Here is an 18,194-nt window from a genome sequence, read left to right on the forward strand (position 1 = left end):
TCATCCCATTGCCTTCAGCCCGTCAATCCAGCCTGTCCAGATCTCTCTGCACAGTCTTCCTGCCCTCCAGCAGATCAACACTCCCACCCAGCATGGTGTCATCTGCAAACTCACTGGGGGTTCACTCAATCCCCTCATCACAGTCATCAGTAAGGATATTAAAGAGAACTGGTCCCAACAGTGATCCCTGAGGGACACCACTAATGACTGGCTGGAAGTGCAGTCATGGAAGTGCAATTCCTGTTACCTTGCTGAGATCACCATCCTTAGGGCTGTGTCCTGCACTCAGGAGTCAAGGCTCTCCTGTTGACTCACTCATTAGCAGGGCCAGTATAATTTCATTTCTAAGAATCAGCTTTCCTATGTACAATGAGTTCTTACTATTACAGTAGTCCATATTTTAAAAATACTTTTTGGAATAATGGTAGTCCATATTCCTTGCTTCAAGGAGTGGGAATTTGCTCCTTCAGAAGAGTTTGTCAGAGTGAGGTGACTGCTGAGCTCCCCTGGTAGGAAGCAGCGTGCAATGATGGGCTTGCAGTTTATCACCTCCTGGTGACTTTGTGAGACAAATAAATCCATGTCAGGATTTCTATGACTCCTCTTCTCTCCCCACTTCTAACATGGCCCTTCCAGTCCATCTGGATGAATGCTATGACCCAAGTCCCATTCTTGCTGGACTGCTGCAATCCCAGGGACATGTTCCAGCCTGGAGAAGAACATGCTGTCTGCACAGCTATTGAAGTGTCTGCCAGCTCAGAGTCTGGGAGGCTGAGAACAACTCTCCGTGTATGGTTACTCAGGCATAAACAGGCTTATAGAATTTTGCTGGATGCACAGAAAGGATTTGGAATCTGCAGTTGGGCAGTTTTCTGTAATAATCTGTTTCTATAGACTGAATATATTGCTTGTGGTTTATTTCATATTATTTATTTACTTTATATATAGTATATATTATTTAATTATTTCATAGTAAGTATTGCTTTGTTTTACTCTGCATTCACCACCAGTCTCCCTAGTTGAAAACTGGTTAGAGGAAGGTTTATTAATGAGTTGTTATTGAACCAAAGAACGTACAGATCAAGTTTCATTTTAGGAATATGTCAAATGATGTAGGAGATCTCCTGAAAATGGTCTTTAGTAAGACATGCTGATAAACCAGTGCCTACGGCAGCATCCTAGCCCATGAAATTGCTGTATAAAGACCAGGATTTTATTTTATTTTTTCTCCTGATTTCACAGTTGTGCAAGAGGAAGTTCTGAAATGCATTTTGAGCTTGTTTATTAAGAAATAGTAGTAATGACAAATGGCATCTTTGTTTTTTCCTTTGATTACGTAGCTATGGGCTGTAAGTGTTCTCACTTCCTAATTGCTAAGGTAGTAAAGATGAACTGTTAATTAAAATCTCTTTCCTGGACAGGTCTTTAAATGCTCGAATTAATTAAGTCTTTAAAAATTGACGTGACTAAAACTCTCATTTTGGTCCTTTGTGATACCTTATTCCAGTTGATTTTCCAGTTATACAGAGGGGTCTAATGTGACCAAGACCCAAATTTCTGACATAAATTACAGAATGCCTCCTTCTTCTCTTTCCTTTTCTTTAAAACTAAGGAAAGACTATAAAAATTGTCCAGGTTTACTTTATGCATCAGTGAGAATAAAAGAGAGAACTGCATTTCCATTTTAATTTGCAGGTCTGTTCCCCCTCCTTTGACTGCTTATGATGAGCAGTGTGACTAATGAGCTCCACGGGACCAAAAAGAGTGGCACTTTTCCCTTTCTTCTCCTTCCCCGGGTTTTATTCTTGGGTGTGGGGTTTTTTTTTATATTGCTTGCCTCTGATGTTTTGCAGCTTTTCTGGCCTGGGCTTGGACTAATTCCCAGATCTGTTCCTGCAGATTTTAACTTTGCCATGTACCCACCATCAATGATAGCAACTGGAAGTGTGGGAGCAGCCATCTGTGGCCTTCAGCTCGATGATGGGGACAGCCTCACGGACCTCCTGGCCAAGATCACAAACACAGATGTGGTGAGTGTCCAGCATTCCTCTCCTTTCACTGCTGAGGGCACAGTGGAGCACCAGGCTGTGAAAGGTGTCCTGATCCTGAAAGCTCAGGGGGGATGCTTTTGGAGTTAGTTGCAGGCATGAACCCAGCCTTTGAATCTCCAAAGCTCCTTGGACTCCCAGGACCAATTTTTATTCAGCCTTACTGGTTCAGCAGCTTGGTGGGGAGAGGCTGCTCTGCCTGCCCTCACTGGTGGTCCAGTGTCACAGCCCCCTTGGGTATGCTGAGTGATGGGACAAGCAGGCAGGCAGCATTCCCTGGGGCATAAAGTAAACCAGGAGGTCTTGTGGTGGTGTTGGCCCTGTGTTTGCAACCTTGAAACTGCTCTTTGGCCCTCACAGGGCCATGACCCTGAGATTAGCTCAGCTGGTTAAAACTTGGTTGTAATAAGGCCCGAGGTCATGGGTTCAATCCCCTGTATGGGCCATTGACTTAAGAGTTGGACTCGATGATCCTTGTGGGTCCCTTCCAACTCAGAATAGTCTGTGATTCTGTGAAAAATGCTGGCACAGTCTGTGATCATCTAAAAATCTTTGGCTTGAAGGAAGTGAGTAAGTAGTCCAGTTTACCAAATACAGGAGAGAATTTTGATGTCTTTTTTTCCCTTACAGTCAGATTGATCCTCATTTTCACATGCACTTCTGTGGCTTCCCATTTCTTCTGATTTGAACTAGATTTGCACAGAAAAAGGGACTTTTCCAATTTTGAATGCTTATAGTGGGGACCTTAAAGATCATCTCTTTCCAACCCCCTGCTATGGGCAGGGACACCTCCCTCTAGCCCAGGTTACTCAGAGCCCCATCCAGCCTGGCCTTGGACACTTCGTGGGATAGGGCAGCCACAGCTTCTCTGGGCAACCTGTGCCAGGGCCTCTCCACCCTCACAGGGAAGAATTTCTTCCCAATATCCAATCTAACCCTGCTCTCTGTCAGTTTGAAGCCATTCCCCTTGTCCTGTCACTCCAGGCCCTTGGAAATAGTCTCTCTTCGTCTTTCTTGTGGGCTCCCTTCAGGCACTGCAAGGCCACAATGAGGTCACCCCAAATCCATCTCTTCTTCAAGCTGAACAATCCCAACTCTCCCAGCTTTTCCTCCCAGCAGAGCTGCTCCATCCCTCTGATCATCGTGGTGTCCCTCCTCTGGACTTGCTCCCACAGGAAGGACATGAACGTTTTTGGAACAAGACCAGGAGAGGGACACACACACACCAAGATGATCAGAGAGATGGAGCAGCTCCTCTGTGAGGAAAGGCTGGGAGAGTTGGATGTAAGCCCCTTTTGCAGCATCTTGAAAATTGGACAAATTTTTATCTCCTCTGCTGAATTTTTCTATCCAGATTGTTTCAGTGTGAAAGAAAATACCTACGAAAACAGCTTAGTGGTTCTTAAGTGGTCAGAAGAAAACAACATGGGGTTTTTATTCACATTGACAATTTCTTCACACCTTTCCTTTTAAATCTGCCAGATTTTACTTTTGTCAGCAATGTGGTTTTTGTCATCCTGGTAAAAATCTTTCCAGATCTAACACTACACTCCTTCAGAAAAAAAAAATAAAGACACTCTTCCCAAATAGCAAAGAACCCTGAACATTTTACTGTTCACACCTCCTCTCCAAATGCCTGTTGGAACTGAGTAGAGACGAACTTTCTTTTGCTCCTGGTGTCAGACCGTGGAGGAGAGTCTCAGTCCCCAAATCACAGCATACTTGGGATAAAAGGAGCTTTTGGAGAATTTAATCACTAAAAATTAGAAGGCTTTGCTGAAGTTAGAGATGCTGTCATTTTATTCAAGGTCTATTGTTGTGGCAGAGGTATCCTTAACTCCCTGCAAGCTTTGAAGTGTCAGCCCAACCAAAGGTGACCAAAATTTTTAACTTGGACAAAACAGTGTGTTTTTATTTGGATTTGGGAGAATATTTTGGTAGAAAATTTCCTTGTGACTTCTGCATTGGAAAAATGCAGAAGGACCCAGGAGTGGAAACTTTAATCTCACATTAAGAGATAAACAACAGAAAACAGGGTTTCAGGGAAGCATGGAGCAGTCTTAGCAATAGGTAGTAATACCACCCTCATGTGCAAAATGTATTGTTAGAAAAATGTACTGGCTAGATTGTGTAACCATTAGCCCAGGGCTGTGTTAATAAAGAGTAAAGACTATTGTAATATATTTTACAGTAGGACTTAATTACAGTTGAATGAACAGCTTCAGTTCTCTCACTTCCTAATTTCTGATGCCTGAGAGCTGTTCCTGCAGTGACACAATTAATTCATTGTCACTCTGTGAATGATTTTGTTTTCAAGGGGGAGGTTAGGGGAGAGGGGGAAATGAGAGTTCCTGGGCTTCAGAAGCATCACATGGTAGAAAAGCAGGGGAACTCACAAAAGTCACAGTTCTGCAGAGGAAAAACTTCTGTGCCTCATGGTAGCCCACAAGAAGCATCAGGAAGCTGAGGAAGAGTCCTTCCCAACCAGAGGGTGCTGGGGCTTCTGGTACTTTTTGGGTTTGGCGTGTGTTTGCTTAGCATGGAAACAGGTAATAGGACTTCCTCGCTGCCTTTTCAAAAAATGGCGCTGTCTGAGGTGAAGCATGAAAAATTTCAGCTTCAAAGCTGTGGGCGTGTGAAATGAGAGAATGATAATGAAACCCTGATACAACTTCACTGCAATGAGCTTTTCTGAACTTTTACTGGTTTATAATGACAATTTAGGGTGCAATCTGTTTGCAGAGAAATTACAGTATAAACTAGGAGGCTGAAACTGGTGGAATTTTTTAGATTTACACTGGCGTAACCGAGCCTGGGGTTTGGCCTTTAGTGTAAAATTAAGGTTTTTAATGGATGTTTTATTAAGAATTTGACAAAAAATATGTTATTAATAAACAACGTTTAATTTAGAGCCCAGCTGGATAAGCTGCAACCAGCACATTGACTGGAGCACATTTGTGTTGGATATCCTTGTATGAATCCAAAGCAGCACTCCAGACTCCAAAGAGGATCGTACAGTCTAAAGGGATAATAGTTATTCCTGATAAATAGGTGTCCTGAGCCATTTGGTGAAGGTTAAATTACAGCCTGGAGAAAGAGTGACAAGAGGGCCATGCAAACCTTGGTTTCATTACTCCTTCCACCCACCCAAATAAACCCCAGGGAGCTACTCTGGGAGAAGCTGAGAAGCTCAGCAGCCTTAGGGGTAGAGAAAGTAGCTCTGCATGGTATATCTGAATGGCCTCTTGTGACTGTTACTGTCCAAAAGAGTCATTAAGATCTAATCCCACACAATGTAGGGAGGTGATTTGCCCCCTCTACTCTGCTCCCATAAGACCCCACATGGAGTACTGCTCTGAAGGTGTCTCAAACATAAGAACATGGAACTGTTAGAGCAATCCAGAGGAGGCCATGAAATTGATAATAGGACTGGAGCACCTCCCTTATGAAGACAGCCTGAGAGTTGAGGATGTTCAGCCTGGAGAAGAGAAGGTTGTCTGGAGACTTCATAGCACCTTCCAGTATCTGGAGGGCCCTCCAGGGAAGCCAGAGAGGGACTTTTCATCAGGAATTGTGGTAGCAGGACAAAGGGAAACAGCTTCGGACTGAAACGGGGAAAATTTAGCTTAGATACTAGGAAGAAATTCTCCCCTGTAAGAATGGTGAGACACTGGCACAGGTTGCCAAGAGAAGCTGTGGCTGCCCCATCCCAGGAAGTGTCCAAGGCCAGGTTGGATGGGGCTCTGAGCAACCTGGCCTAGTGGAAGGTGTCCCAGCCCATGGCAGGGAAGTGGAACTGGATGATCTCCAAGGTCCCTTCCAATCCAAATCATTCTATGACTCTATGATTCTAACTTCACACAGCTCTGACAGGATGGGGATTGCATGTTCCATTCTGTTCTCCTGCCAGGGAACATTCCCTTAGTTGCTGCTTGCAGAGGAGAGGCTGGTGGGCGAAGGGTTAACAGACGTACTCACAGGAAGCCCTGGAGCTCCCTGTGCATCTCTTGGTGGGTCATTGCAATGGAAAAATAAACAACTCAGGAAGTCAGGTATTTCCATAGCATCCCAGAGCAGCACTCTAGGGTGAACAGTATCCTGTCCCTGGTGGAGCCAGATGCTCTGGAGGAGGATACAAGCATCCCTGCTGAGCACAATTACGGGATGTGAGGAAGGATAGCTCAGTGGGCAGGGCACGTTTTAGGGCCTTGTAATCAATATGCTGCTTTGCCCCAGACCTGGGTTGGGTAAATCTGCCCCTTCATGTCCTGGATGAGCAGCCATCCCTAAGTTCAGTGTGTCAGCTCACCAGCCATGGCTTTTCCAGCTGCCTCCCTGGGCATGCCTGGGAGTGTTCCCATAAATCATGTTACGGCATGTGTGCCAGGGCCACATCTCCTCCCGGAGGAGAAATACATTAAGATTTCTGAGGAGCTGGAGAAACTGCTGCCGGGGTAGGTAGATGAAAATCTTCACCTCTTCTAAAGCACCTTGGACCAGAATTTTGTAGGATAAATTCCATGAGAACTAGACACACAGCTAAGTTTTAGACCTTCCAGGGGCCTCCTCCAGTGTGTTTTCTATGAGGCTGAGCACACTGAAATGTAGAAACTGTTGTCTCATATTAAAAATGTGTTCAGGGTTACCCGCTGACAGAAACTGACAAGGTTAGATCCCAAATTAAGCTGATTAGTAGCTGTTTGTTTAATGAGCTCTGCAGCACTATGGTCACCAGAAGGGTTGGTCGTGTCCACTGTGTGTGATAATGGGGGTTGTGTGTGCACAGGAGCATCTTCTTAGAGCCCAGCTCTCCCAAGTGATATCTGGATGACACAAGGAGTTGTCTCCCCCAGCAGCAGCAGCCAAGGAAAGGTTTTCAGGCAGAGCCAACATGTAGGCCTGTACATGGGCACAGTTCCTTTCTAAAAGTCTGTTCCCACGTGGGAACCTGGTGTGTATTGAGTTGTTTGGAAAATCTTTGGGTAGAAAGAAAACAAGGGACCAAGCTTTTCTTAAAGCCTTGTCAAACAAGCTGGCTGTGAGCCCTTGTGAATGTGGAATGGGGCTGTTCTGTAGACTGGATCCACAATAAATGGCATTAAAATACCCCATTTATATGTGCCATGCATGTCAGTGCTGGGTTTTTTTTAATCCTCAAGATCCATGAAATCCTTTCATAAAGATCCCTGCAAATTTCTGCTCAGAAATGAAGTTCAAAACCCCGCCATGCTCAAGAATTCAGTTTGTGTTGAGTATAAAATCATGGAAATCTATCTTGAATGGATCACAACTGAACATTGTCCCTACAGCACACACACCATTTATCCCTTCCTTTGTAGTGTTCAGGGCCTGTGGTTTTGGAACCAGGGAACAGGACTTGCTGTATCTTACCCTGCCTTATTTGTTGCAGACTGCATTTTGTATGCAAGGAAACAACAGGAAAAATAGCCTCCAAAAGAAAGGAAGAATGAGATAGTTTCCTAAGTTGTCTTTGCCTGAGTTGGCAGCTGCTCCGTTTCATTCAGCTTTTTGTTCCCCAGTGAGTGCTGTGCGTGTGTAGCAACAATGGGGTGATGCAGTTACACCGCAGGCTCATGGCTGAGTTCCGTCACATCCATTCATAAATCCGACACTCTGAGGAAGCCGGGCCCCTGAGGAATCGGCTCCACAGCCACAGGAGCTCCCAGGTCATGGGCAGTCTGCTTGGAGACTTGCCCTTGACCTCCATGGGCAGGTTGTCACAGCTTGTTTAAAACCCCCTTTTCGAACAAACCCTCGGGACGTTTGTTACATCAGGGTAAATTCCCAACTTTTCAGAGCTGCAAAGGATTACCTGTTAGACAGAGCTTGGAATCCCAAGTCACATCAAGCAGGGAGTATCATTCCAGGTGTGGCGTCTGCCCCTGGATCACCCTGCCCAGTGTTTTGGCTTTACTCTCACTTTTTCCAGTTCTAGGAATATTATTTTCTTCCCTTGCAATGAGAAATAACCGACATGAGCAACAGGAAACCAACAAACTGACTTGAAACAAGCAGTGAAACTCAATCTAGAAAGAACGCTGTTGAAAGTGCTGGAAAGGCCAAAAAATTTGCAGAGAAAAGTGTCCCATTTTTCACATGCTTAATGTTAGTCACCTTATTTATTGCATTTTTGCAATAATGGAGCAATAGCAAGTGGAGAAATTCTGGCATAGATGAGGGTTTTTTGGTCTTGTTTTGTACTTAAAATGAGATGTCCTCGTTAGACCTCATGAAATGTCCTTTGGAAGAGCAAATTGCTATTTTCTGTATTTCCAGATGGAAAAAGAGATACAGACACTTACCTGTGATTGATGCTCTTTGTTATAGTAGCAAACCCACACATTTAGGAGCGAAAATATTTCTGCTTTTAAACTATATCCATGAGATGTGAGATCACTGTGATAAAGTAGGTGGATATGATATTCCCACAGCAGCTTTCCAAGCTTTTGCTCTGGAGAACATCAGGGCACATGAAGCTCCCACTTTGGGAAGGATTACCTGTTTGTGTCAACAATGAACCATGTGCTTTGGAGAGATTTGAACTGGGACTTAAATGGGAACCAGTGGAGGAATCCAGCCTTCCATTTGTATTCAGGAGTACAGATGACACTTTCCACGTTGGAATTTATGTAAATCCCAACTCTTTTTAATGCCTGTCTGATTGCTGCTTTCTTAGATTATCCAAGCGATGCATACATGACCAGTGAACAGTATTGTCACTTCAGATATCGCCAGCATCCTTTCCATTTATCATACAAGATAAAAAAAAACCCTTTCCTGATTTCCCTTTTGCAGTTAGTTTTAAGAAAGAGAAAGAGATCGGGGGCATTAATTTGTGAATTAATTAATGTATATGTGGAAGACCAACCACCCTTTAACACACAAATGCCAGAAGGTGTTTTTAGCATTCCCAGCAAAGCACTCAGGAAAGCACCCAGGGTTTGGATCCAGCTTTCTAAATCCAGTCATAAAATTTAAGGGCATCAAAAAGTGTCCAGCTCAGTATTTTGCATTGTTTTCATACAGATATTTTGTATGCATCTATTGTTTGTATGTATATATAACAACAGCCCTACTGTTACTTTTCAGCAGTTGGTTGTAAAGGCGAGCAGAGTTGCATTTGGCTTTTGAAAGGCCTTGAGAAATGATCCACTTAGGCACTGAGTGGGATTATTCTCAGCCTGACTTTTTACTGGCTCAGGCTTTGGCTGCTGCTGGCCTTATTTATTCTGTGGGTGCTGATGCACAACCCCTCACCATATAGGTAAGATCTTGTAAAGGGCTAAACAATATTTAACGAAATATTCTAGCCTTGTTAAACAGTAGTTTTGCAGTCTTTGTTTTCTTTCTTAAATGCTGCCATAATGCATTTTCTCTGGATTCCCAAGTGAATGCCATCTTGGATGGGCAAAAGCTGGATGCTGCAAGGCTCAGACCCGTTTCCATGTACCCAGATATGTTTCCCTAAATTTAGTTTCTAGTAAACAAACATGAGGGCTCTTCCCGGGGTAACCTTTTATTATTTCTTCTCTCAGGCAAGACCCAAACTGAGATGCTAAAGGGGAATCTAAAAGTCACAGTACAAAAAGTACTGTGTCCTGAGGCACTGTGGAACAGACTAAAGCTGAGGTCATCCCCTCTGCATGGCACGGCTTCCTGCCTGGTGGAGTCAGGGAGCACCAAATGGGATCCAGGGTGCTTTGGGAAGAGCATTGCCAGCAGGTCAAGGAGGGTGATCCTGCCCATCTGTTCAGTCCTGGTGAGGCACATCTGGAGTGCTGTGTCCAGCTCTGGCTCCTCAGGACAAGAGGGACATGGAGCTTCTGGAGTGGGTCCAGCAGACGCTGCAGAGATACTGAAGGGACTGGAGCATCTCTCTTAGGAGGAAAGGCTGAGGGAGCTGGGGCTGTTCAGCCTCCAGAAGAGACACTGAGAAGGGACCTCCCCCATGTCTGTCAGTGCCTGCAGGGAGGGGGCAGAGCATGGACCAGGCTCTGCTTGGGGGTGCCCAGCAATGGCACAAGAGGAATGGGCAGGAACTGATGCCCAGGAAGTTCCATCTGGACATGGGGAAGAACTTCTTTGCTGTGCAGTGACTAAGCACTGAACAGATTGGCCAGAGAGGGTGTGGAATCTCCCTCACTGGGGATATCCCAGACCCATCTGTACACAATCCTGTGCCATGTGCTCTGGGATGGCCCTGCTGGCGCAGGAGGTGGCACCAGCTAGTCCATTGTGGTCCCTCCCAACCTGACCCGTTCCGGGATTCCCTGAAGCTGTTGCTGGCACAGGGAGTGCACAGTCAGGCAGACCTGGGTGTTACATGCACAGTGTGAATCCAGGGGTGCACTGGCATTTCATGTCCCTGCTTGGCTGTGAAATTAATCTGGTGGGTTAAATCTGGCTTAGAGTGGTTGCCACTGTGGGAGTAGGTGTAGTAAATGGACAGCCACAGTCCCCTTATGGTCTTGAAACTTTGGACAGGAAGAAAGAAATAAACGATGTGTGTGAGAAGTGGTTCACTTTCCTGTGAGAGCCCTCCACTGTTGGCATTGGAGAGGAGCGGTTTTTGTGGGGAAGGACTCTGCTCCTCAGCTGGGGTGGGAGCTGACACAGAGAGCACTGTCAACCCAAAGGGGACCATTGGGATGGGGGGCCAAGGAAGACTCAGAACTGACTGGATAAAGTCTGTGGCAGAAACTAAGCCAAGTTACTAAACCAACTATAAAATGCCTCTTCAACACTCTTCCCTTTTTTTTCTCCCTTTTTTTTTAACAATCTATCAGTCCAGTCATCATTTTGCAGGATGGGAGAGGATGTGGGTCCCAGGCTGCTCCTGGAAATTGGAGCCATCACAACTGAAAATCCCAGTTATTGACAGTGCAAAGCAAGAGCCTGTTGGTTGAGTTAAGCTGGAGTGGCTTTCCCTCATAGCTTGCCAATGAACTATAAATTAGAGTTTAAACTGAAAGCTGGGGGCCCGGTATAGGACTTACATGTTACAGAGGTGTTGAAAAGTTCAAGAAAATGAATTATGTATAACATTCTGCAGGATCTTTCCCAGTGCTTATACTTTCTGTCAAGATTGTCATGAATGGAAATTGAAATCTTCAAGTATTAGTGACTTGAATAAGTAGATCATGCCATAGAGCTGCTGATTCCTCCTTCCAGTTATTTTCACTGCCAGCAGTTCCATCACAGCCATCAGACCCCTCATCAGACACAGAAAAGCTTTTCTTTTCCTTCCAATGCATTTCAAGTGTGCTAGTAAAATCACCTAGGGATGAAAGAGTTTCAAAACTCAGCCAAAAGTTAATTGCCTTTTTCGTTCTCTACATGGTGAAGTAAAAATAAAACTATGGAATGGAAACTACCAGAACTATTTTAATCATTAAAACTACTAGACCATGTAGAAGAATGGGAAAGTTGATCCATGTGACACACAGTTAAAAAAGTTTTTTATAAAAAACAACAAAGACAATCCTAAAGGAATGGCCCAGTCCCTGGACTGCAAAACCTGGGGCCACTGCTGCAGTGCACTGTAACGTTCTTTCAGGGAAGATCTGCTGAAAACAATGCAATTCATGTCTTGTTTCTTTGATACATTTGTAAAACTTTCATTTTCTCTTGGCTGTGTGATCTAGACTAAAATGAAAGCCCACCAGTAAAATATGTACGCATACAGCAAATCCCCATGAAACTTGGAAGGGTGAAAAATAGTGTGTCATGGTAATGCCTGGATGTTTGTCCTTAGGGGTGTTTTTATATTTTTTGTATCATGTCCCTTAACTTTGGACTGACAGAAAGTTCCAGTGGTGCCCCATTCATAAAATAAAGCCACTTGCCTTATCACACTGTAACAACTGGGGTGGTAAGATAGTATAATTTAGGTTTTCTTCCTTTCACCTGTGAGATTAATATCCAAGGAGCTTTAGTATGCAAATAGCAACATTTTTTTGGAAAGCTATTTTATGCTGAATGCAGCATGCTGGTCATTTTACCTTAAGTTTATTTGTTTTAAAGAGTTTGGTGGTACTTTATTTTAAGTTCAAAACCCAAGTTTAGACCAGAGAAATAATACAGAGTGGCCTATGGATTCCCATACGAAATAACATGACAATTCCAGTCAAGGCCGCTTAATTGATTTTATGTACAAAATGAAGACATAAGAAGTGACCCATTTCTCTCTTGAGATTTTAGCCTCTTCATACATTAAATGAATCATGACATTGCCCATCAGAAGTTTGTATAGTAGTGGTGTAAATGATCGTATATAAGGGTGTTTAGGAACAGACAAAGTAGACTCCAAATGCTCAAAGCTTATGTTCCTCCTGTCACCACCCTTCCTTCCCCAGGCTTGGCTGCAAGGAAATTGCCTCATTGAGCTTTTCAGTCTGAAGCTGCTTGAAAAAAATCTGGCTTGTTTTCAGAAGGACATAATATTTTGAAATTGTGCACCACTGTGCTTTAAAAGGCGTTCTTACTAAAAAAACACATTATGAGTGTAGTCTATTAAGAGTTTCCAAACTGGTGCCTTGACCAATGAAGTGACTTTTTGCCATTGCCCTCTTACAAGTTACAATGGACCTAAAGCCTGCCAAAGCTAATAACATGGGATTTTCTTTAGCTGAGTTTCTGGTTAACTTTGCCACTTTCAGGACAAGAAATGGAAAGGATTTTGCACCAAGAAAAATTGGGTGTTCATGAGCTCGTTGCACCCATCACAAGCATCAGCTTCATCAGCAGAACAGATACTCTTCACTAAATATTTTAATAGCAGTCTTCTTCATCGCTGTGTCTAGTTTAAGTGTGGTGAATCCTTCAAATTTATTTCTGTATTTGTGCTTCACGTTTATTGTGGGATTCCTGATATACAGGGCTCCTGGATTTGTGTACCCTACTGTTTCTGAGTGTTGTATGGTATAGTTTGAAATGCAGTGGCCTCTGAGACTTGATTGTGTGGTTTTGACTTACGTATTTCTCTGCTATCTGTTTTTGCTTTATTGTCTATATGAAATTATTGCCAATAACTGTTCCTAGGGCTTGTATAATAGTCCTGCTCTCAGAGGGAAGAGCACACCCTATACCTTCACCTCCTTTGCTGCTGAAATGACTTTTCTTCTCTGGAATGTGCTCAGAGAACAAATTCTATCAGGAATAGTGTGGCCAGCAGGACCAGGACAGTGATTGTCCCCCTGTACTGGGCAGTGGTGGGGTCAGCACCAGTGTGCCCAGAAGGCTTTGGAGAGTCAGTCTGAGAGAGCTGGGGGTGTTTCACCTGGAGAAAAGGAGGCTCAGGGGAGACCTTCTCACTCTCTAGAACTCCCTGAAAGGAGGCTGTAGCCAGGTGGGGTCAGGCTCTTTCCCCCCTCAAGTAACTTAACCCTGCACAGGAAAATGGAAAAATTCTTTGCAACACTTCAGCCTCCTGCTCCGGAAGACCGCACAGATCATAAAATCATAGAATCATAGAATGGTTTGAGTTGGGAGAGATGTTAAAGATCATCTCATTCCAACCCCCTGCCATGGGCAGGGACACCTTCCACTAGCCCAGGCTGCTCTGAGCCCCATCTAACCTGGCCTTGAACACTTCCAGGGATGGGGGAGCCACAGCTCCTCTGGTCAACCTGTTGAGCTGGGACCAGTAAAATATTAATATTAGAATGTAATAAATATGGCATTAGCACTGTTTAACCCAGGTAGTTTGTACTCAGAGTGTACACAACGTGAAAATTCAAGGCTATTTTGTGTCAAGAGCAGACACTCCTTAGGGGAATACCAGACTGATGCTCTTCCAACTTTTGCTAGCCCAGTAAGGGATAAACCAGCCCTGGGTGTCTCCACTAACGCTAACACTAACACTAACTTTTTGTCTAGGACTGCCTTAAAGCTTGTCAGGAACAGATCGAGGCGGTGCTAGTGAACAGCCTTCGGCAAGTGCGGCAGCAGCAGCAGCAAAGCAACCCCTCCAAGACGGTGGATGAACTGGACCAGGCCAGCACTCCCACAGATGTGAGAGATATCAACCTGTGAGGACATCACCACACAGTGTCACACTTGCTCCCCCAGTCCAGTTTATTTTTGTTATTATTTTTAGAGTGATTTTTTTTTAATCTGCTCCCACATAGAACATATTTAAAGCTCTTTTAGGTAAAAAAAAAAACAAAACAAAACAAAACAACAAAAAAAAAGAAGAAAAAACAAAACAAAAACTTAATAATGAAAAAAAAAGCATTTGGTGCCTGTGATGTTCTACAGAAGGGAATCCCACAATATATTTGGTAATTGCAATTTGATTATGTATCAGTGATATTAAATGCTTATAAAAGCATACAAAGTAGCTAGATCAATCTAAGCCTGCATTTGTGGGAACAAGTAGAGTATACTTGTCTGTGTATTATGACCTAGTGCATACACCCCTTTTTTAGATTTAAGAAAGGAATCGTGTGTGCGAATTTATGGTTTGACTAGATTGCAAAGCAATAGAGTAAGGGGTTTAGGGCAAAGTGGGAAAAGATCCCTGAAGCAATTGAACCATTTTGAGTGCAGAAGAGATTTGCTGATCTGTCACCTCTGTTATTAGTCAGAAGTGTTTGTTGGATCTCTGTATGTTAGTTTTGTTTACTCTTGCTGTCTGTGGTAGCTGCTACCTAAGAAAGAAGATGCTTTATTTTACCAGCCAGAAGAGCAGGTGTTTTTTGGTTTTTTTTTAGTTAATTTTCTTTTCAACTTCCCTCTCTCCTCTTGACTTTTTTCCACTTGTCCTTCAGAAGTGGTTCATTCTAAACACAGCAGCATCTTTGGCATAAGGGCAATTCTGTTTACCCAGCTGTGGGCCAAGCCAAAGTTATCAAGTGTCCACATTCAGTCGGGGAAATGCATGAATTAATCCTGCCTGGTTGGCTAATCAGACCTCCTCCAACTTTTGGATTGCAAGATGTGGTGGATCATCTATGAAAAGCATTATATTCCTTTACAGTGCTAATGCTTCACATCATTTTTAACTTCTGGCAGCTTCTTAGCTTGGCCATAAAGACATTTAAATGATTCTCTGTCCTTTTTTACATAAACTCACAGTGTCAAAGAAGATCAGATTTGGTTTGATACCTCCTCTACCTTCCCATCTTCCCCCACCAACCCCACACACTTTTTCAGCATTTCATTAATTGATCCACAGTGAGCGTTTTTTGTAAACCATTTCATTCGAAAAGCACTTTGAAAATTGTTCCTAAGGGATTAAATGAGATGGTTTATGACAATTTTGCCGAGGAGATAAAAAAAACCAGGAAAAAAAAAAGGAAAACAAAAAAAAAAGGAAAAAAGAGAAAGAAGTCACAAAAACAAGGCGTATAGCTTCTTATAGTCAATATTTCCCAGTATTTGGTTAGTTGTCGTGTTGCTGGAAATACCAACACCCGCTTCAGATGACATTCCTGTCATGACATTCCAGATAAAAAAGCCTGATCATCTGTATTGTTCAGTGTCACAGAAGGATCTTAATACCACCTGCATGCTCATCTGTGGACAAGGAAAGAACATTCCTGGTGCAACAGACATGATGGTAAACACCAAGGTGTGTGACTTGGAGTTTTATTATAAAGGTGTATTCAGTGTACTTGAATTTATTTTTCCTGCTCCACCTGTAACGAAGAGGCATTTAGATGGCAAAGGAGTTGGAGCATCTTTTTTTTTTTTTTGCACAATTGTATTAACAGTTTGCAGATATCCAATATGAAGCTGTTGGTTGAAATGTTAATGTTTGCATTTTTAAGGCAAAAATCCAGAAAGAACATGCTACTTCGAAGAATATTATATGTATGGACTCAGCCGTATTTGGCTAGATGAGGGTAGAGAATGGAGTAAGAGTCTAAGGTTTTGTTGGTTTTTTTTGTTTTGGGGGTTTTTTTGGTTTTGGTTTTTTTTTTTTGCGCTGCTAAGAAGCTATGATTTGTTTCATTCTTATTCACATTAACAGTACTTAGCTGTATTGTTTCACTGAGTGTGCTGCTATTTTATAAACATTTTTATAATATATTATTTTACTGCTTAAATTTCAAATCCTGAAGTAGATGGTTAAGTGGAGATATGATGAGTTCTTTGATTTACTGGAAATGCCCTGTACAGTCGTTTTGTTCTTTTTTTTTTCTAATAGCGTGTTCATGATTACTTACTTTATTTTATTTTGCCTTCTCTTTTTTCTTTTCTTTCTTTTTCCTTCCTTCCTGATCACATCCTGCAAAGATGGTATACTTACCTCAGGTTTGCTCGACAAAACAAATGGTTCCCATTCTCACAATACCTCACACAGTGACAGTCTGGTTTTGACCCGGGGTCTGCGCTCTATCCGCACCGGGGAGGGGTTGCAAGCAGCCAAGGTGGGGCACTGGCTCCTTTTTTTTTGGTCTTTGGTATCCTTTTCATAGTGGAAAAAATGCATTGACTCTCCACAGGCTGGTCCATCTTTCCCAAAACTTCTGGTGGGCACAGCCTTGTCCTCACCTCCCGCCTTGATGTTCTGCGCTGGGAGCTCCTGGAGTTCAGCGACAGTGTCTCACCTGGAGGAGAACAGAAATAGTTGATGTTGTTGAAGCCAGACTCCTCACAGCATGTGTGGGACAGATCAGACCATTCTGTGTGCCAGAGGGTCCCAGATGGTGGCATGACGACTCAGTGTGAGCACTGGCACCATGTTCATCATGTTGGCATGGTTTGCTCCCACCTCCCACCTGCCCCATTCCCATGGGATCACAGGGGTGATCCCTGCAGTGTCACCTCGCCCAGGAAGGGGCTGAGGGCCACCACTGAGGTCAAACCCAGTTGTGCTGGAAGGAGCAGCACCATTCAGCACTCCCAGTGCCTCACGGGGTCCTGGGAGGTCTGTGCTGGCCCCAGTCCCTGTGTGGGTCCCCACCAGAGGTAGGAGTGTCCTGGGCTGCAGTAACATACTCAGCAAATATTAACCACCTGTTTACCGTATGTTGGAGTTCTGGAAAACCTAAAAACTTGAGTGTTTTCACGCTTCCAAAATAAAATTACTGCCTAGTCTTCTCTTCTAACAGATGTTAAAGGGAGCGTGCTGTTACTGCAAATGAGATGTTTTGCCCCCTGAATTGCAGAAACCTTCCAAATGATTGATTAAATGAAAGAATAATGAAAAATGTGGTGCTGATTATGCCTTCCCAGGTGCCAAAGGTTTGGCACAATTGCTAAAAGCATTTCTCTCTCAGCTTCCTATTGATGGTACTTTGATGATCTCCCCCTCCTTCCCATTACTGTAGTGTAGGAGCACCTCAAAGTGTATGGTTTTGTATTTCCAACATGCTCCTGAAAAAGAAAAATTATAAATCCCATGTTAATGTTGATGATTTGTGCTTGAGTAATTGGATGGCTCTTCATTACTCAGCAAAGCACCTGGCCACTGGATTTTTTCCACTATGTTTATTACCATGTTCTCATGTACCTCAGAAATCACTCTCAGTTGCACAGTTTCTGTTCTCAAACTTTTTTGGGTTTTTTTTTGTTTTGTTTTTTTGGGTTTTTTGGGGTTTTTTTTGCTTTATTGAGTGTGATGCCATATCAAGTCAATGTTATTCTCTCACAAATGTGCTCTTTAAGAGATGTGGATGTTTATGTGGTCAGGGGGTGCTAGAAAGTGTGGTAGTAGGCATCAGTGGAAACAAAAAGTATTTAGAAAGTACACAAGGTTGTTTTCAATGGGTAAGACTCTGATAAGGTGTAGTCTTGATTACCTTTTAAAGGGTCTTTGTTCAGTGTTGTCATTTTTATTAATAACCTGTTGTTTTGACTAGTTTTAAAGATGGTTCTAAGAAAAGTGTTCTGATGGGATTAGGTATGCTGTATGGACAATAAACTCACCTTGACCTACATTTGCTTGCCTTGCTTTTTATTCATGCCCTGAATTTGGCTGGATCACTCACTTCATCATCATGGTTTTTCCTTGGTGTGATGGTGCAAAAGGTTTGATTCTAATGCCTCTGATCTGGATAGGTGGGTGCTAACAGGCATATAATTTGTGCACTGTTGAATGTCACAGTCACAGAATAACCTGTCCTGCCTCCTGGATAGGCAAATCATGGCATATTCCTCTTTGGAAACAAACCCCTG

The 18,194-nt window shown here is 43.3% G+C and overlaps 1 protein-coding gene across 3 annotated transcripts in view; it reads left to right on the plus strand.

Annotated features, from left to right (window-relative positions):
• CCND2 (cyclin D2) overlaps nt 1-17,956 on the plus strand; it is a 32,623-nt gene extending 14,667 nt beyond the window's left edge. For 2 of the 3 annotated variants that reach the window (XM_071551473.1, XM_071551474.1), the window contains 2 exons: nt 1,900-2,030; nt 13,947-17,956. In XM_071551473.1, the coding sequence (XP_071407574.1) occupies nt 1,900-2,030; nt 13,947-14,102 (287 nt within the window). In that variant the 3' untranslated portion in view covers nt 14,103-17,956. The remainder of the gene's footprint in view (nt 1-1,899; nt 2,031-13,946) is intronic. The other variant, XR_011697417.1, reaches the window with a different exon arrangement.
• Nucleotides 17,957-18,194: the final 238 nt, after the last annotated feature.

The sequence above is a fragment of the Pithys albifrons genome, chromosome 3 (genome assembly GCF_047495875.1).
Source record: "Pithys albifrons albifrons isolate INPA30051 chromosome 3, PitAlb_v1, whole genome shotgun sequence".
Lineage (NCBI taxonomy): Eukaryota > Metazoa > Chordata > Aves > Passeriformes > Thamnophilidae > Pithys > Pithys albifrons.